Raw genomic sequence first — 21,760 nt, 5'->3', positions numbered from 1 at the left:
ACAACACAAGGAGAGACATGTTAATATATGTGTAACTGCTTTAATGTATTGAAAAACAATAGAAGAACATATAAACAGTTTATTAGTCTACCTCTTACTGTGTAATACGCACAGCAGACATTTGTACTTGCAGCTGTTCGGTGGAGATTTTAGTTTTGGGTGTCATAATGTAGACTTCTTTTAAACTGAAAAATTCTACTGTCTGAGAAAAAAAATCAGTTTCAAGATTTGAATCTATAAAAAATAAAAACTGTAGTTAACAATTTGTGGTTCGCACACATTCCCAGATTAAAAGAGAATGAGTTGAAAAAAATTTCAATATGCAAGTTATGTGGACAAAAACAACTGCCTTTCTCTCCTGTTGCATAGCACTTCAAATACATGTTTTATAAATAAACTAAAATCTCTTGAGTAAGTAAATGCAGTTTATTTACATGACTCTTTTGAGTACATAAATAAACTGTATTTAGTGATGTTTTAAAGCATCAGGAGAGTGAGAGAGCTAGTTTGAGATGACAGAAAGACAACAAAAGCTCAGACGGCGACTCAGTTCTACTAACTTGTGCAGAATGCCATCTCTGAATACACAGCATATTGGACCTTGAAGTAGACGCGGCCACAGCAGCCAGCAGAAGAACAAACTGTATCTCATATAAGAACAAGAAATTGAGGCAACGGTTGCTAAAATTGAACAATAGCAAAATATTGCCTTGTCTAATGTGTCTTTATTTCAGCCGAATCAGTTGGATGGTCAGTCTTTGGGTAAACAACACGAAAGCATTTAAATGTTGTTTCTGGCCATTATCATCTCTTTATTACTACACTATACCCACCTTTTGATAACCACTTCCTGCTAGATACTGCACCATGTCACTAAACTCAGATCATCTCAGTTGACTCGAAAAGCACTAATTAATAGTTCAATCATTTTTTTATTGTTACTACAATAGTACCACAAAATATTGTGATAAAATTTTGACTTTATGTCGCCTCTATAAATCATGTTTCTTGAACATGAGAATACATTTACTGTTCTCCAATGTGCTCCATAGTCACCAGGACTTAAACCAACAGAGCACCTTCAGAATGTGAGAAATTCACATCATGGACGTGCTGTCAACAAATCAACTAAGTGATGCTAGCTTTACAATGCAGATCAAAATTTCAGCTACCAACACCTTCTGAGTAAAATTCTAAATTATAAGAAAGTGAAGAATTAAGGAAGTACTGCAGACACAGGAGTCGACCCCAGAGCATATGGGGTATAGCAAACAGGACACAACAGAACACAGTTCACATTTAAGACTACTTTCCTGATCAGTATAAAGAAGATTAGACTGATATTATGCAATTCTTTAGAGTACTTGAAATAATGTCAGTCTCCAAATTGAGAAAAAAGAAAGCTTTTTTCTGTAACATGCAATAAGAGTTTCACAGCTGGCCCTATCAGAAATTTTTTCTAATGTCCATAACAGAGAAAATTATACACATATGCGCAATTAACTCCTCAGAGAGTTGTCAGCTGAAGCACTGTGGCCCACGCGCTGTCTCCGCGACTGAGACTTTTCCAACAATGTACTTAATAGTCACTGACAGGGGAACTGCTGACATTTTTGCCTAAAGAATACCCCGATTAACTGGGGAAGGGCACAATAATAGATAATCTGGCCATAATTTAATCCACGACAACATTGTTTGTTTTGTAAAGTACTCTGAAGGCAAATGAGATCTTGTTATAAAAACTCTTGTTTGATGAAAAATGTCCCCCCCATCCGATAGTTGAGTCTTTTGTCCTGCTGGCCCACTCATCTCTTCTCCCACCTGAGCCTGTTGCAGCAATCTGTCATCCCTCCAGGCTTAATCCACTCGTGTGGAAAAACACAATCACACAATCAAAGACGCCTGGGGGCGAAATATAAGCGGGAGGTAAAATGAAAGCAAGGACATAATAAAAGGCTGGAATGAGGAGTAACACCAAGAACAATACCAGCTAATTACAGCAGCCAGAATGGCCCAGAACAAACGCCTGATGAGATGAAAAGACGAGTCTGGAATTCGTTGATAAAAAAGAAATGAAATGAGCTGCGTCTCAGGCGTGAATTTTTACTCATTATAGTATTTATCCATTTCACCTTACCTCTGCCAATGTATGATTTATAGCTGAGGACAAAAGTTATATTACCACTCCTCGCAGATGAGGTTTATAATATCATTTACGAGTCCAGGAGGTCATATTTCTTTGATTCTCAAGAGAATCATTTTTGATTTTGTGTGACAAGGAGTAAAGAAATCAATTACCCCGAATTTTCTCCCTGGACATTTTTTACCTATCCTTTGTAAAGATAAGACAGGTTTGCTCCCTAAAATAAGGGAGCAAACCCTCCCTTACCTAAAATAAGGTCAGAACCAGTCTATCAATGCCACAAAAAAAATGTTTTTATGAGCTTAGGATGGAAGAAAAATAGTTCATATCTCTTTATGTCTTTCTGAATAAGACATAGTGAGATATTAATCACTAGGTATCAACAAAATGTGGATTTTAGAAGATTTGCTAAAAAAGAGCACTTTTCACATAAAGTATTGAAGTCAAGAGAGAGAAACACTACACAGTTTATCCAGATCATCCACACTCTGTGGTCCTATCTCCCATTCTCTTCTCCTTAGAGCACTGAAATATATTTTCATGAAGAAAATCCCCCCTCAGGTTTTCAAGGTCTGGCAACAGATGATTAGAGAAAGCTAGTTTTGTGTCTGGTGAGCAGATAATGTGTTGATTTGGCCATATGTGTTGGATCATTATTCTGCTTAAAGAACTAATGAAGACCCATTTCCAGTTTATTGAGCAATTCCAACAGGGATTTTAGGTTAAATATCATGATCTTTCACATAATTCATAATGTCTTCCAGAGCAACATTGATTCCCACAGTCTTTTGAAAAACAAGCCCAGAGCATCACAGGTCCTCTACCATTCTCAATACAGGGCATCAGTGATGGTTTTCCTCATTCTCCTTGGTCTCATAAACCAACCGAACGTGTTTGCTGAAAAAAAAATACAAAATTATAAAAAAAAGCTACTTTCTGAAACCCACTTATTAATACTGCATAGACCAGCCAACCATGGTTTGGACAGTGCTGCATCCACCTTGGCAGGAGTACAGCTCAGTGATGACATTTATTGAACTTTGACTACAGTGTGTTGTGATGCACATTCAGTACTGCAAACAGCTTTACTACATCAGCTGACCGACTGTCTGCCACTCAAAGGGATAACCAGACACTCCCACTGCCCCCGCAGCCACAAACCGCTTTTCAATGCAAAATTATGTCTCTAAGCTTGTCTGAACTGTAGTGAAAGGAGACAAAAACTGAACATTTCATCATTTACATTCTCACATTGGGAAAAGTCAACAGAAGTATTATCCAGACAATGATGGCATGGTTGTTATAAAATCTATGGCAGGTTCTAATATTGCATCTCTGTCTGCTTACATTATAAAAGAGACACTTAAGAAAACTTAAACTGCTTGAAAATGTTGACTCAGCCAAGGCCATGGTCTAGACATTAAATGTTAATTTAATTATTTTATTTCTGTGTTGATCTTGCATTTATGCTTGTTGCAGATCAGTTGTATGTTTTCAAATGAAAAATTTATGGCACATAGCATTTTCCAATAGTTAAATAAAAAAGGGAAAAGTTTTACTTCGCTGGGAATAATAGCTACTAGGAGCTGAGATGCCCATTTGAAAAGTTTTAGGCCACTAAAAACTTTCTTTTCCGACTAGTCTCCGTTTTGTCGTGTGATTCACTGACCACACGTAGATCTCCACAACAACATTTCAAATTGTACGACATGTTGACTCATGATTCTAACTACAATTGGTCTCTGGCATATGGTATGGGTTGAGTTTATAAAATGAATTTCAATTTTCATTTTGAAATTTTCTATATTACCGTATTCGGCGTTTTAAATACTCGCTCGTTTGGATTTTCCTGGATGTATTGCTACGGTTGTGTTTGCTGTTTGTCTTCCGAGATGACTGGTGAGTACTTTTTGTGACGTCATTGCAAACACCCTATAAATATAGGATATCTACAAAATTCCTCAAGACCCAGAAGAAGAAGCCAGTGATTGTGGAAAAAGAGCTGCTTCATCAGATTGGCACTGCTCTCTGGATCATAGCGTCTCATCATAAATTTCTTTTGCTTGCCGTTTCTCTTCCTCTCTGTCTCACTGGCACAGTAGCAATACAAACAAATACATCCTAGTTGGTCACATCACAGCTTTACACAGGGAAACAGAAAATTATGGATTGCGAATTAAATGTTCACAGAAACTGTTCAACTTAAGAAAAGTGCTTAAATTATTATTTTTTATTTAAGGAATGGTTAGGGGTACCTGTAATTGTGTTCATGGTGATCTCGTTGAAAACAGTTATTTTTTATAAGATCTTTGACATGCTGCATAGATGTACTAAACATTTTAACTTTAGATCATACCATTATACCATAATATAATGTCTTCTCACTCTTATGTCTCTTATTGTTAAAAACTGTTTTGTCACCAAGTTCTTTAGTACTGCATTTTAATTGTCTGCTAAATCCTGACCTATGTTTGCTGTTCATGTTCCTTATACTCCACTTTGTTTCTCTCTGCCACACCTTCTTCTCTGCTCTGAACTTTGAGCTACAAGCTCGTTTCTCTCTTTATTAACAGTTAAATTTGTTTGTTTATCTGCTCCCAGCTGCCTGCTTAGACCTGCACTTGAGTCCTTTTTTAACAATGGTAATAGACCCGCCGGAGGGTGGTGGAAACCAAGGCGTTAAAGATGCAGTTGCAGTAAAAAGGCGAATCCATCTTGTCTCTCTGCTGTGTCACTGTGCTGTGGTGATAACAGCAAGGAAAAATAATGACTGGATGCAAACGTGCATCAATCTGAGCCTCAGTGTAAGATGACGTCTGTGCATAACAAAATCATTTTCCTGAGTCACAGATCACGGTCAACAAAAGTTGATAAAAATAATTTTTTACATGAGTGACCTGCATCAAATCTATTTGAATATTTGCTTTTATTAAAATTACTGGAATTTCTAGTCTGTTATTGTTGTCAGGGACACAGTTTGAAGTTACCAAGAGGAAGCATTGTTGTGTTGCTACTCAGCACAACTTTATTATGCTACAGTCAGATGTTTCCGATGTTCAAGTCAGAACATCAGAAACAGAAAAGAGAAAAATGTCCTTGATAAGGACACTATGTGAAAACAGTATACAAAAGCCCAGTTCTTCTGTATCACTAATTCTATAAAAGCTATAAATCCCATCTACTTTATTGCAAACTCTTAGTCAAACTAAATCTACAAGATTCAGAAGATAAGAAATAACTTAAGCTTCGAGGAATTTAAAAGTACACCAATATTTAAGATTTTTACAGATCAGTAAAAGAATCTTCTAACTTAATATTTTAAATCACTTGCTGCACTATCATCTCTGATTTTGGAACCCAGCAAGAAGCAGCAAATATTTTTTCTTTAAATAACTAAAGGTTTTAGGCTCTTTATTGTGACCGACTGTGGTAACTTCAGGTAATAGATGTCTGCTTGGGTTCCTGCCCCTGTGTGCAGTTTGGTTTGTTTTCTTATCTCAGTGTTGGGCTTTCTCCCTTTTGATTTGTAGATCCTTTTCTGTCTAGTTCAGCTCTCTGTTTGCTTTCAATGTTAAGCAGTACACACTCTTAACAGTACACACTCTGTGTGATTTGTGGCCTATTTTCCAGTCTATCTGTCTACAATAGTACTTTGATAATTATTATGGGTTACAATTGAATTTAACACTACCTGTTTATATTGATTTAGCTAAATTCATGATCTTATGTTTATTTTGTACCATTGTACCATGCATATGTCTAAAGATGAGTTTCTTACCAGACACCACCTTAAATTACTTTCAGGAATACCAACAAGGACTTATTAACATGCATGACATGATTATTACTAGTTCTGTTCACACATAATACTGTATATCTTGGTTCTTTTTCACAATTAAAAAGAAAATGAATGAATGCCAAAACTTCTAAGTATTTCAGATTGCTTTATATAAAATATATACACTTTTAACAATAATGATGCTGATTTATGAAAAACTTAAATCCTTCGGTTTTAAAAAGGCTTTTCATCATGAAGGTTAAGTTTTCATTTGAAAAGCAATCACTTTTCTGTCAGAATGGTTTAAAACTTTATTCTTTTCCTTTCTGTGGTCATTTAGGGGTTTTTTTGTAAACCGAAATGCAGAAGAGAAGAAGCTGGAAATCTGAAAACTGACTATCTAGATGGGCTTTAGAGTTTAAAAACAACTAATTACAATGATATACAGTGTCTTGCTAAAATATCTATATGCCCCTTAAACTTGATCAAATTTGTCACTTAATGCAAACTTCAGTGTGATTTTATCTGATAGCACAACACAAAGCAGTCAGTTAATCAGTAAGTAAAGTTTATCTTTGTATGATTTAGACTCAATATGAATACAACTATTCTATGGCATACAGTGGCAGCATCATGGGCATAGTGAATTACATATTAAGGTTTGTGGTTGTTGCAACATTTATGTTAAAGATGCTGATTAAAATGTTTTATGAGAAGAAAACTAAATATGGTGTTAAACCCCTCCAACATACAGCTATGTATGTTGGAGGAAGCGTAAACCCTGCAGATATCAAAAAAACAGATTTGTTGTTTGTGTTCCACACAAACAACAAATCTGATGATATTTGACTAAATGAGCCTCAGTCATGCTGGCTCAACCCAGCTCATGTCAGAGTGTCCTATCCAAACAGTTACCAGACAAAAGCACCATTTGAAAAAAAAAAACATGGGGAAAGTAAATTGAATTTATACAGTACAACATCTGCAGCATATGGATTTGTTGTGTCAATGTGTAACTAGCACCCCTCGGAGACAGCAGCATCATGTTCGGCAGACCATCCTTATTAGCTTGTTTGCATTCACAGCCGATCCCAAGCGGCAGCTAAAGCAAGAGATGCTGTCAGGCAGCCCTGCATTATATACAGCCTCATCAGCAGATATACAATGCACAAGCAGGCAGTCGAACAAGGCTCCCTTTTACGATCTCTTTCACGCCTCACCATCACATCGACACTTACAAAGGACATGTCATGTGCATAATCCTTTGAGCGCTGTGATAAATAATCTTCATTGTCTCCATACTAACAGATGTGTAGTGACCAGAGGTAAAAGTAAAAGAGACACCAACTTTCTCTCTGAGATGCAGGCAGATGTCCTCCTGATGCTGGCGATCTCTGTGGTGCTCCAGCTCCTCCTGGTGGGAGTGTTTCGCCTCCTGCAGTGTGTCCAGGGCCCTGTCCAGGAGCTCCTGTGTGTCTCGCTGCCACTGCTGGGTCATGACTCTTATTTGTTTCTGGATGAATCGATGCATGTCACAGATACGTCCATGTTGCAACTGAAATCAAAAGAAGGAACACTGATATAAAACCTTTTCTAAATGTGGTCATTTTTAAACTCTATCTGTGCCATGGATATGTATATTTTTGTCACATGTAAATGTTTTCACCTAAATAAATGCAAAAAACAATTTTCAAACTCATTTATTTATTGAGATAGCCTATTCATAACAGATTATGTAAAAAAAAAGTATTCACCCTCTGGTTCTGCCCCCACCTGTTTGGAATAACAATATTCAACTGTTTGTGGTACTTTCACATCACTATGAAGGAATTTTGGACTTTACTTAGGCCACCCCAAAACCTTCACTTCACGTTTTTCAGGTATTAAGATGTGATTTTTCTTGTGTACTTTAGATAATGTCTTGCTGCACTTGAGCACAATTTGGCTGACAAACTGGATGGATGTTCTGTGCCAGATGTTTCAGCTATAAAGCAGAATTTAAAGTTCCGTCAATCAAGTGATCCAGATCCTTAAACAGCAATGCCGTCCTACACAATTGATATTTTAAAGTATTGAGCACCGAGTCACTTTTAATTGTGTCGTAATTATATTTATTATGTGTTTTTGGAAAGAAAACTGACCTTCTTCGCTGTAACTACATCCACCTAATGGTATAAAGTCGATTGGTTTGACTGAATGACCCCAATGTTTGATTGTCTGTAGGATGTTTTTTTTTTTAACATAAACACTGTCGAGTTTTACACCGGATGCATCACTATTCCAGAGAATGCTTTATTAAAAATATTGGGGATTATCAGGAAGTTTTTTTAGGAATCATGACAAGGGCCTCGTGTTCTTTTTTATTTTTAACAGGGAGCTCTCCCAATTTTGCCCATTGTCCTATCGTTGAATGATGAATGCTGACTTTATACTGCAGTAAATGAGGCCTGCAGTATTTTAGACGTTGTTCCAGGCTTAAATCGGTTTTCGAATTTCTTTAGATTTTGGCGTGACGTGTGTCTTTCTGTGACCTTTTAGCCTACCTCGTTGCCAGACATGTTCTATCTAAACAGCAGGTGAAACTTAAGAAAGTTTAGTAAATCTATTCATTTAAGGGGGAAAGTTATATTTCCACACGAATCCAAGTTTGGTTTAGATCATTTTACACAGGTTATCTTTGTCTGATATCAAAAATGTCTCAATAATCTAAAACAAATGTTTCCAAAAAATTAGGAAACAAGAAGAGAGCAAATAACATGGGAGAACACAAGGAGTATTCCTATATGATTTTTTTTAAGATAATGCTGAAGAAGACAATAAAAGCTGAGTCACTGCAGCCAAATCCTACTTGTTCTGCATTATGCACCAAATTTATGATGCGTTGCAAAAATTTCACAAACATTCTTGCATGACACACTGTCTACACTAAAGGCAGCATTACCACAGGGAAACCTTTGTGCCTGATCTAGCTCTGCAGGGATAGAAGATCATCCCTCTCTCCTGGCTGTGAAATGTTCTGAAAGAAAAGAGTTCTTTTCGGTGTGAGGACTGCCCATAGTTATTCATCATTGTGTCAGCACACTCAGAGGCTGCACCACTTGGCTGCCTCATTGGAATAGAGGGAATGATATTCATCTATGGACTAATAGCAGCTAACTGACAGTGTGAAGGCATTAGACGGCTGACTGGTTTTATTGAAAATGAGTGAGCTGACAGACCCGCCGTCGCAACAGAAGTGGCAGGATTGGTCATGCGAATCTTGTTTATTAATGTGCAACTTTCAAAGATTCACCTTTTTATTCTTCAGTCTTGCCCTCTCCTTCACCATACCTGTTTTAACCTGTGTTTCCAGATGCAATGAGCATGAAGACATAAATTAACACAAAGACACAAATTAGAATAAAGACACATGGTTTATGTACAGCCTCTCTGTGTCCAGGCATACAGGTTGTCTATTGAGGTCAGTTATGGCATAAGGATGCATCGAGCTGTACAGAGCCTTCTCTACACACTTGAAGTGTGGCAACACTTTGCTTCAGTGATCCACATTTCATCTGTGAAATTCTGCTGCATCCGCGATGTCTTAGTTGTCCAGAAAAGAGAAGGAATGAGGGAACAGAATCAAATATATATATAGAAGCACAAAGTGCCTCGTAAATGTTTTTCACAATCTTTCTCTTTCAGCTGATAAATTCAATATAATTTATTGGAATTTTACGTAATACAAAGAATTGATTTATGTGACACAAAGAAGCGCATAATTGTGAGGAGTAAGGAGAATTGGACATGGTTTTCACTTTTCTTTTTACAAATAAACAAAAAGACTTGCATTTATGATTACCCCTTTTACACTGATACCTTAAATCTTCTGTCAGAAGATACCTAAGCATTATATTTAAAAAACTCACCTGTGAAGGTCTTAGATGTTTAATAAAGTAATCAGAGAACACACAGCATATAAAACAATATCCGAAGTTTGAATAGTCCACCAAGCGCTGTTAAATCTATAATATGAAGATGATGGACTCATAGGATATATACTGTATTTCCATAAACCAATGGGAATATATGGATTGTGTATTCCTAAATTGACAGGCTGGGCAAGAGTTAACCAGAAAAGCAGCCCAGAGACCTGTGTTAACTCTGGAGGAGCTACAGAGAGCTACAGCTGAGATGGGAGAATCTCAACAGTAATGTGTCATGTACCCTAAAAATATGCACTTTATGGGAAATTAGAAAAGAACAAAGCCATTAATAATCCAGTTAGCTGCTGTGGGAAACAGCAAAAATGAGAAGGACTTCAACTGGGCCTCTCAGAACATCCACCTTGTTTTCTGCAAGGCCTTTTTGTGTAGATTTAGCTGGATGTTTTACATTGTTTCACTGGGGGGGAAAAGGCTCTCTGAAGCCATAGTTCTTGTGCCGACAGAAACAAATTGTCTCCCAGGATTCTGTTTCAGTAGTAAGCTGTGGTGGAAACACATTTATTACCTTCTACCTAACTTGGTCGCTCACACAAAATCTGATAACATTTTGCATATGACACCTTATGACATGAAAGACAATAAAATACCCCATCCAGAAGAGGGAGTTCTTGACAAAGTGAGCATAAGTCAAATCACCTGACAATAAAACCTCAGAGATTGGTTCAACTTCATGTCAGCAAGACACTCGCAAAATGCAAATCTTCATCATATGCTATGTATTATACATAAACTGCAGGTATTTCTTTGCACATCTAAAGAATGACATTTTTTCAAATTTTTACTTATTAAAGCCTGCTTCAATGTTCTACGCAACTTCGTCTCTAAACTGTCTTCTGTGTTCCTTGGTCTTCATGATGATGTTTGTTTACCAATGTTCCCAGTAGAAGTTCGAGGGGTGTGAATAGTTTTGCAAGCCGTTGTTTATTGAACATAACCAAACACACTCACAGAAGTTCAGTGGAACTAAACAATCACCTGTAGAGGTTTATAGATACTGATCTATTCATATTTACCCAGACATCAGAAAAAAGTCTCTCTAAATTACATAAATCAAAAGCTATTAAAAAAACTTGATCTATACATCTAATCAGAGGGGTTTCACAAAATCAATCTATGCCCACACTGATTAGCAAGTCAGTTAAATTATGACTAATAGCTGAGTTAGGTGGAGTCAGAGCTGGAAAGTGCAGAGCGCAGTGAAAGACATGTCTCCTCCCTCTCGCAACACCCCCGAGGCTGAATGATCACAGCTCTAAATGCGGTACCCAGCTGGAACTGATATGACGACAGGTCTCTGGGTGCGGGCAAGGGGAGGAGAGAGGGCCTGGCGGTTGTCATGGCGATACGAGGCGGTGGCTAGAGCCAGCCATCCACAGTGTGTGACATGGCACATCCTGCAGCGTGCTGAGCGGATCATTGTCTAGGCTTATCTCAGTTCAGGGTACTGAGCTACATTGATCAGGGAGACTAGGACTCACACTGGAGAGCTGCTTCTGACAGAGCGGGTCAGGATAGGGGTGAGAGAGTGGCATCTGCAAATGACTGCATCAATATATAAAGATTATAAATGCAGGTTATGTGACTTTTTTTAAATTTGCAACAGAATACATTAGACACAAGCCGTGGCAATCCCTCTGTCAGTCGGAGGTGAAAGTTAAACGTTTACTTAAAAATAAGGAAAAACCCAAAGTCCAGGTGTGAATCCACATTAATGCACCACACAGGAATTGCATAGAAATAGACAGGTTGCAGGAGGATATGAAAAATAGCTCTCTGAAATGCAGGAGAGTTGATTGCTGAACAAGGAGCACGTGGTTGATTAGAAACTGAGTGCAGATGTGAGGGAAGTCAAGTATCTGAAGTTTAACTGATGCTGTATTCCAGTTACCTCAGAAGTCGGAACATGGTTTGACATCACAGTTGAGTTAACGTAACTGCTAACATAGCTGGTGAAGTCGGGCTTTCAACATAGCTAGGCTCAAGTCGACCTATTACCAACATTGTTCGATGTTATACTTTCTATAAGCAAACATCATTGTTCATTTGTTCATCTTAGAGTTGCAGGTGCGACGTGATACAATCTTACATAAACATGTTTCCATCACAGTTTACTACTGAAACTACCACTTTCCCAACAGGAGGGTTTTCCAGTTGATTTTTCTGACTGAGAGATGGGGAATTTCCCACTTCCGACAACAAACAGAAAACAAATGGGGAAAAATGGCTCTTAGAATATACTGGAAACATGGGAAACAAGGAAGCAGAAATGTAACAATCCCGAGACATAAACCAACAGGAGAAATGATCAAGATTCACAACAACAAATTTGAAGAGACAAAATAGATAAGAACTGAAATATTATTCTTTATTAACACCACGAGTGGGAAATTTGAAGTTTAAAATATTCAAAGAACCAGACCTAGAGACTGTCACTAAGCACTAACTAAAAATACATCTCAAGAATTGAACTAAATATGAAAAGCAAATACTGACACATCCTAATATAAGCACAAAACCAATGTCTCGTAGTTTATAAAATCCTCACACTTTCTCGGTTGAATCTATATTTTTAGACCAAAACCCGTTATTTGAAATGGTAATAAAAGCTACAAAGCAGGGACAAAGTTTACATCCTAAAGATATTGTGTTCATTGAGATAATTCTGAGTAATATTTTACATTTTGAGAATATGTTGAAGAATTGGCAGTTGGTCAAAATGCAAATAATCCAAACTTTGGCTGAATTGAGATAAAAATCTCAATTTTATTTAAAATTGAGATTTAAATAAAATTTCAATCTCAATTTTATTTAAAATTGAGATTTAAATAAAATTTCAATTGTATTTAAATACAGATAATGGGATCGAATCGGAAGCCAAATGAACTTGGCAATATTCTTTAAGTAGATCCAAAAAAAAACTAACCAGTTCGAGTCGTGTCCTGTCAGGGAACTGTCTCTGCAGCATGTCAATACGAAGTGCTCTGTAGTTTGGTACATCATGAGTGTACATAGACATTGTGAACTGGAAACGTTGATGGTCGTTTGGACTCCAGTCACAGCACCTGAAACAAGTTTAACACAGAAATACCACTGCTACTTCAAACAGCACTAACATAAATTGCAACACTGCACCAGTACAAAAAAGCTATTGTACCAGATGGTATAAAGTATTAAGCAGATTTGTATAATCAACCACCTGGGGAGGAAACCTCGTCTTAATCAGCAGCATAACATGGAGAAAAGTCACAATGTCAGTACAGACGTGCTTCACTTTATTCTGTGGAGTTCAACAAATTCTGCATTTCCACATATTTACCAAATAAGAAGTTAACAGGATCAGGACAGTTGGATTTTTAAACCTATTTCATATCAGAAAAAAGATACAACTGTACTTACATGTCATTTTCTTGCAGCTGCTTTGTCAGCCTCTGGAGTTTGTCCTGGAACCTCTCTGAGAGGGACTGGAAGGCCTGGATCAGAGAGACCTTCAGCTCTGGATAAGGGCAGTCTGCATTCAAAACCTCCTCAGGAATGGTTTCTGATCTCACCACAATATATGGAGTACCAATATAATATTTCTGAGAAGAAAAAAAATAATCAACCTAATGTTGTTCTGTTCAATCACATATTTTTATGATGTCCAAGTATGTTAATGTTTGTATAGTTAGATACATTTAGCTGTATTCTTTGTTTAGGTAAAAAAAAAAGGAAAATAAGAAATTGAATATGTGCTTTGGAAAATAACAATTTTAACCCATTTGACTACTGTAACAGGAAGAATGGGTTTTTCAGATACAAACATTCCTTTAATTAACGGTGGAAATATTCTCCAACAAAAAAATTATAAAAGAAAGAACAGTGCCTTTAGTTAGCAAAATCTCTTTGATGCAGAGTAAAACTGTCATGAATGTGAAACTAAAACAATGTGTCCTGAATCTCAGAACAAAGCAGAGCACTTATTCTCAAATCTCATTTCAAGATTAGCCCAAAGAATTAGAATAACTATTAATTAGTAAATCCAGTTTTAATAAATTTGCCCAATCATTTAGGTCTTAAAACATGACTTACCTCCTTTCATCCACAAATAAACAAAATAACTAAATTGAACCTAAAATTCAACAAGCGGAGAAAAACATAAAAACTGAAGTAAGACACAGTTTTAGTAATATATTGTGAAAAATGCCAATGCCTGCCTTCAGTGGCCTACCTAAATATAGAGTTCAACTACTTTAGTTTTTTTACAATGTTTTCCCAGATTTAATGTTCAGAGTTACATGTTTTGCATAGTAATTACATTACTAAACTTTGAAAGGTGAATAATCATGTGGTTATAATTTATTGTTGGTCTAAGGGAGTGATCAGCCCGAGCTGACGGGTCACAATCACAACAAGCTCTCTTTCACTGTAAATGTGAGTGTGTCAACTGATGGAAAACCTTAATACTCTTTTCATACTGCTTTTATGTCCAATACTGTCCACATTTTCAAAACTCTAAAATTAGTCAAATTTCACTTGCTGTCCAGCAGATGTAAAGTATACACGGTATAGAAAATGGTGATCAACTGAGAAACAGCCTAAAAGGCAGTAAGAAACATACCTCAAAGCCAATGTCCTTGATCTGCTGCTCTATGTCCTGGTACTCTGCATTAAGCTTTGCAATTACATCTATTTGTTGGTCTTTCACAAAATTGATCTGGCAATTCAAGAGTGACACATAGAAAATGTTGGTGATTTATTTTTATTCATGCAGTCAATAAAAACATTGATTAGATGTGTAACTAAATCTAATCATTAACTTAGTAACAACAGTGTTTAAAAGATTTCTCAGCTTAAATCATTCTACATTTAGAATTGGAAAAACTGATGGAACGATTCACTGATGGGACCTAATCAGTAACTGCTTGTTTTCTAAAATGATTCATATGTTCTTCAAATGGAAACAGACACTTAGAACAGGGCGCATGAATGGGTCGTATTTTTCTGTCATAAAGGAGAAATTACAAGAAGATAATATTCATAAATTGCATTGATTTGCTCAGTTGTTTGGCTGCGGGAGGGAATACCCAAATGGTGTCAACATCTCCGACTGTATAAATACTGAACAAATTCAAATTAAGTGAGCTCCATGGAAGTCATCTGGCAGCCGGAAGATTCTGAGTTCAATTCCAGCTGCTTCCACATGTCAGAGTACCTTCAGGCAAAACACTGAACCCCTAGTTTCCTACAGGTATATGGATAATAGAGCTATGCAAAAGAACTGGTTAACTAAAAAACAATATTTACATGTAGTCAATTTACCATTTAGGTTAAATGCACCCATTTCTATCTGTGCCTTGCAAAAGTACTACTGCCCGATAAACAGCATTTTTTCAAAATTTAAAATTTTTAACTCAGAATTGTACTGATTTTCTTTTTAAATAATAGACTTAAAATAGTGCATCGTAATGGTATATTAATAATATGTGGTTTTCCAAATATTTTCCAAATAAAAATTATATGTATATCTGTTCAGTAAGGCTTTGTAAAGCCACTTTCCTCAGTAATTACAGCCACAAGTCTTTTGGGTTATGTCTCTTCCTGCTTTGGTTACCTAGACACTGAAATATCTACTCACCATTATTTGCAAAAAAGTGGAAACTCCATCAGATTGAAACAACAGCAGATGGATACAACTGACATTTATTCTCATAAATCCTTTATCTTATTCATTGCATGGTATCTCTGGCTTTATGGTTTGCACTGTTGCTCTAAAAGAAGGGGTTAACCATAGTTTTAAGTTTTTAGCAGTCTCTAACGGGTTATATTTTATTTAAATTTAACTCTATCTTGTCATTTACTCATACCAGTTGGTCTGTTCTTCCATTCTCACCGCATGGTGGTGCAACTGCCATGCTTCACTATGGAAATTATATTTAAGCTAATTGGTGGTGTTTTCCATGTAGCCCAAAATGTTTAATGCTAGTTTCACTTGTATGTTAATGTGTCCCCTAGATGGCTTATGACAAAACTGAAAGCAATAATTATTTCAGCTTTTTTTCCAAGGACAGCCTTCATTTTGTCACCCTTCCACTAAGTGTAGCTGTGGAGCTCATAAGCCGCTCCAGAGTAGCCATGGGTGTCTTGGCAGCTTCTCTGATTACGGTTGTTTTTGTCCAGCCTGTCATTTGCCCAGTTCAGTCTTCTGTAGTTTGTCTTACTTGTTCCATTTTCAGAGGATAAGCAAAACAGTCCTCAATGAAATACCCAAATATTTGAAGTATTATATAAGCTTACTCCACTGTGTTCTTTCATCCCCATGATGGTGTTTGTTCACTACTGCTCTCAAATGGTCCTCCAAGGCCTTCACAGAATAGCTGGATTTATACAGATAGGAAATTACATATGGCTGGACTTCATTGATTTGATGACTTCTGATTGCAATGGTTTGGATTTTATTAAGACATATCAGAGTAAAGACAGATCAAATATTGCTTTTTTTATTCTGAACTACTTTATGTTAGTCCATAATGTAAAATCCATAAAATATACTGACATTTGTAGATGCAACAAGACATCTGCAAAGACTTTTGTAAGACATAGTCCTGATGCAGGACTATGTAAATAGTCCTGGACTATTTAGGTGCATGGCCACCACCTTTTACTTATGATAACTACATTTTTAGAATTTAATCACAGGGTACATCACTGATTAAATTTTTGTCAACTTTAATTTCACACACAGTGCCTGCAAATTGCATTCTGCCATGTTGCACAACATTACATTTAACCTCGCAAATTTCATTCATCATAAAGTCATGAATGGCAATATGAGATAGATGTACATGATTTAAAGAAACTGAACAAAGAATGATGTACATATTCATACAATGGTATTTGGTGTGCAAGTAGGAGAAGGGCTGGAGAAACAAAAAGAAAATATAAAAGAAAACAATTCTTTTGTGTTTAATGAATGCATAAAGCATGAAGATGTATTATGAAATAAGTCAAATGTTCAATTTGATCACCAAGCATACCATCTGTATGCAGAGAAATACAAATCCCATAAAAATAGTGGGGTCTAACCATTCTAAGAACTAAGGTTTCACTGGACATCCTACAGAATGAATGGATGTTGTAATTAGTAACACGCTCTTCATATCAAAAACTGATTTTGTCCATTAAAACCAACTACACCATGCATGTCATAGACTTTCAGTCTTAAATGTATTAACCAACCAGTAAAGTCAAAGTGTACTGATTATATGCTGTAAAGTGTATCACTCAATTCTAATAACATCTGAGAATTTCTAGACTTTTGAATTTTCATTCTAAAAGAATCAGAAGGAGATGCTTACTTGCATAGCAACTTTTCTTCCTTGTTTAAAAACAGGAGTCAAACTGGCTGTGTGTTAATGTGAGCAGTCAACTAACAAGAGAACAGGACCCCATGGGAACAAAACAAGTAGAAGTGAGCAACACAAAGTAGATAATATGTCTGGTAAACAGTTGAGTCAAAGTGGTCTGTCTTTAAAAACCATTCCTTATGCCTTAAGCCTACCATTCATCTCTAGAGCCAACCACAAGCTCTTGGGACTCAAACAAAGAAATTATGACTTTAGGACCGTAAATAGCTAAAAACAACAAGGGTTTCATGAATGGTTTCATGAATAGTTACTCCTGTGCACAAGTTGAGTTCAGTTTGTGAAAAAGAGAGAGTCTGAACTTTGCTGGATGTATAGGACGGACAGTTTTCTACCAGCAGAGTCAATATGTCTCTAAAATGCAGTGTACAAACTAAGTAAATAAATACAGCTACATAAAACCAAAAGTTACTAAATTCAATTTTATTTAATTTAACTGATGGACAAAAATCTTTTTTCAATCTCTTAAGAAATTTTGCCAGTCTGTGATAAATACAGATCTTGTAAAGCCAGCCTTTTTAAAGGTTGCTGTGACTAAACTGCAGACATCCAGTTGTATCTTCATGTCACATCTGAGACATACCTGTTGCTTTACTTGTTCCCAGTTTGACATGCGTTCAATGGGCTGCTGATCCTCCATTTTGCCCAGCCTGAAGCACAGGTCATCTTTGAGCTGATACAGAGGCACAACAGTAGCTACTCTGAATTCTTTCCGTTCCCTTTCAAGAGATTGCCCTGAACAGCAAAAATATATACACATGAAATACTGTATATATATATATATATATATATATATATATATATACATTTACATACAGAGAAGGACAGTTAATGTGACTTACCGTATTTCTGAAGTAAGAAGATGGCAGTGTCTGTTATATCATTTGGCTTGATCTCATTAAAGAAGCCACAGATATCATCCTCTGCCTGCTCCCTGTTTTGCAGAAGAAAGAGAAAAGTCAGTTCATATCCACTAAAGATGTAGGACAAGAAAAAACCTCATGACATCTATAAATATATATCATGAGGTTTCACAAAGACACTGTGATAAAACGGGTAAAACACCTGAAATGAACATTCATTTTTTTCCTCTCAAATAAATGATAGAACAACCTCAAAAATGTCAAGTGAATCCAGCACAGAATGATTTACGAGCTACATAGCGGTCCCACACCCTTGTGTGTTTAGCCAAGTAAAGGTCAGCTAGCAACTGGCAGAGGGCAGTACCGTTAGGCTGCCATGGATGGATCCATCGATGGGCACCTTTTATAAAGCATGTATCACTGTCTATATGACACCATGATTTCAATTCAGCATAGGGCAAGATTAAAAATTGGTTTCTCTTTTTTAATTTATTGTCTTTTTGTTAATAGTAAACATTCATCCTGGAATATATTACACAGATAGGGCAAGTAGGAAAAAAAATCCTTACATAGATGCCAGAAAGAGTGCAAGAATTTTTATACAGATTTCATTTGTAGTTTGGTAATTGTTTCTGATAGCATAATACAAAACTCTCAAAAAAGAATGTGTTGAACTTTCCAAAATGTTCTGCGCTCCTGCTTATGACAGGGTTTGTGGAGAGATGAGAAGTTAGAAACATCCATCACACAAGAATAATGGACTTTCACTGAAGGTTTTTCAGATAGGGTGTCTTGTAGCTCTGGTACGAATTGAACTTAAATGGCCTGTGGTGGAAATTACCCACGAATGCTGGCTTTTTAGCAGCTGGCCTTAGGGTTGTTATGACTGTGTGAGAAAGGACATGGTAACCATGGCAATTTATTTACCAGTGTTCAATGTGACAATGTAGCTTTCACAAGGTATTCTGTGTATGTGTGGAGGGATGAAAAGTGGCATATCTAGATGGCTCATTACTGAGGCTCATAGTTGTGTATATCATTAACCTTGGTTGGCTCAGACACAGTCATCACACAGCCAAACAAGCTGCACCCCAGAGCTAACACTGCCCTTCTCACTTCACAAGGCAGGACACTTCTAGGTCCTGATCACCCATTGCTGCTTCAACACAGAGAAGGGCAGACAAAGTTTCCCATGAGATGACACAACTATTACCTCCTACTTCTCCTGGTCACTCCACTACCTCAATTCAACCCTTAAACTCCATCAGGAAATCAACTTAAGACTCTCTACCTCTTTCCCCCATGGGCCTATTTTCTTCTTCTTCGATCTGACTTGGTTCCCTCTTTTTTAAACACCCCCATCTTTGTCATGCAGATTTCTATGCGGGTGCAATAGGAGCTTAAGCGGAATGGTTTCTTTGTGCGAGAAGCTGATTCAGAAAACTGCAGCAGATAATGACAAGCAGTTATAGTGGGTACTTACTCAGCTTTTTGCAGCCTGGGGCATTCTCTGCTCCACACCTGCCGGTGCTGTCGTAATAAGGAGCTCTCCTTGGTTGCCTTGGCTGCATTGCACGTCTTCTGAACCTATAAGACAAGGTTTATTCCACAAGAAGAAAAGAGAGTCCTTAAAGGGGATTCTTGCTTTTAAATGTCTATAACTCATAACCTGGAGGGGGGGAAAAAACACTTATTTGACCCTTGAATTCATAAAGTTTTTGAAACCGAGTTCAAAAATTTACATTTAGAATTAATAGCATTACACACAGAGCTGTGAGACGGGTGACATTTTAATAAGAAAATGTAAGCCTTTTACATCAAAGTACAATGACAACTTTTTCTGGAGACATTTTACTGTTGTCTTGATTAGCATAATTGTATGTGTGAGTCTCATAAGCTGAGGTAATTCAGCTGAAACCCCCAAATAAATAGAGGAAAATTCAAATAATCAAGGAGACACATGCATGATACGCATGAAGCATATTATTAGGAGAGGAAGAAGGACGCAACACTCTTAATCTGGCAACATTTCTTTTGCTTTTTCATCACGGCCCGTCCTTTAGAGAACTGTTAGGGCAGACATTCTTTATTTTATTTTTGTTTTGTTTTGCACAGACCAGTGATTCAGGTTAATTGTACTAAACAAAATCTCACATACAGCGTCATATACATTGGCACAGTGTGTTTATCACAAACAGGACGTCTAAAGGATTTTGGTGCTAATTTATGGCCCTTTTATGTGTTGGAAGGCGGCTGCTGTTTATCCATAAGAAATGTGCACATGTTCAGCTGAACATCTATCCTTAATCTAACATCCATGTTAGAATAAAGCAAAATGGTTCACACACACTTTTCCAAACATAGACACATTTCTAATATAGCCTAATTCTAACTACATTTTCAAAATGTCTGACCGCAAACAAGTTCACGCAAAAAAGTTTTCAAAAATCCCAATTGGTACCGGGCCGCAAAAGAAATAATGAACTACTTCCGGATCTTTTATTTTGAAAATCACAAACCGGATTTTACTGGTTACGTCTTGCGCGTTAAAATTGAGTCAACTTGCAGCAGAATGACTAACAAACCAACATCGGAGTACTGCGGCGCACCACTCCCCCCCCCCCGAACGACGGAATCGGGCTCGATTTTTCACAAGGTCCTGCGTCTTTAATAAATCCTCTATTAAAGACGCAGCCCTGCGTTTCCAACGCCGAACCATGGATTCGTTCACGCTGAGCTTACGTGCTGCGGCTATCGATCTGGACTGCCAAATCGATAGACTTCAAACTTAAAAGCGGCATCATATGAACTTCTTTCCATGATGATTGGGTATGAGTTTGAAAATATTTCTCCGACGTGCCTGCTGCTAGCATGTGCTTGTTCTAAATGAAAATCAGCACTTTCTTCTTTGATTTCTAATTTTGACTTCCAATGATTCACTTTCTGCTAAAGAGCCCCCTGGTGGTTCAAAGCGTGGGGAAAAAAGTAGCGGCCTATAGTCCGAAAAATACAGTACACAACTTTAGCTTTCATGAGAGGTGGGCATTGTGGAAAGCTTTGCTCTCTGAGAAAAACATGAAGGCAGGAGAGAATGCAGACAAAGAGCAGAACTTCTGAAAGGCATATTAAGAAAATATTCGGAAACCTAAATAAAAGTATCATGGTTGGGATTGTTTTTGCTGCAGCAGGACCTGACCATCATAAAGTCTACCATAAATTCTAATATATATCAGTGGGTGCTTGAAGAATTGGACTGTGCAACATGAAATTTTTGTCTTTTAATAGAATTACTTTATTCATCCCAGCAGGGAAATTATTTTACGGGAGCTGCGTCTGCAGGCAGCCAGCTAAGCCGGCGCCATTTTGAAAAAGATACTGTTAAAGATACTGTTGGATGATTTGAAATACCCTGTACATGTAAGAAACACCAAACACATAGCTGAAAGTGGTAAGTGGGGAAATCTCTCCTATGAAGGATGTCAGATATTGACAGATGGCCACTAGAGAATCAGCTAAAGAGGATAACATCAGCTATTCATTTTAGGTAGTAAGATATTCTAATCTTTTCTTCAGCTAGAAAACACATTCTA

At 37.0% G+C, this 21,760-nt stretch overlaps 1 protein-coding gene across 1 annotated transcript in view; it reads right to left on the bottom strand.

Annotated features, from left to right (window-relative positions):
* Positions 1–21,760, bottom strand: part of LOC114147897 (coiled-coil domain-containing protein 148) — a 32,362-nt gene that overhangs the window by 7,589 nt on the left and 3,013 nt on the right. Inside the window, exons 4-10 of the mRNA XM_028022644.1 lie at positions 19,654–19,757; positions 18,150–18,241; positions 17,891–18,042; positions 14,505–14,600; positions 13,304–13,485; positions 12,831–12,969; positions 7,270–7,476 (exon numbers count right to left, since the gene is read on the bottom strand). Coding sequence (XP_027878445.1) covers positions 7,270–7,476; positions 12,831–12,969; positions 13,304–13,485; positions 14,505–14,600; positions 17,891–18,042; positions 18,150–18,241; positions 19,654–19,757 — 972 coding nt within the window. The remainder of the gene's footprint in view (positions 1–7,269; positions 7,477–12,830; positions 12,970–13,303; positions 13,486–14,504; positions 14,601–17,890; positions 18,043–18,149; positions 18,242–19,653; positions 19,758–21,760) is intronic.

Source organism: Xiphophorus couchianus, chromosome 7 (genome assembly GCF_001444195.1).
Source record: "Xiphophorus couchianus chromosome 7, X_couchianus-1.0, whole genome shotgun sequence".
NCBI classification, from domain to species: Eukaryota; Metazoa; Chordata; class Actinopteri; order Cyprinodontiformes; family Poeciliidae; genus Xiphophorus; species Xiphophorus couchianus.
Note: the sequence above shows the minus strand (reverse complement) of the source record. Positions and strands in the feature narration are given on the sequence as shown.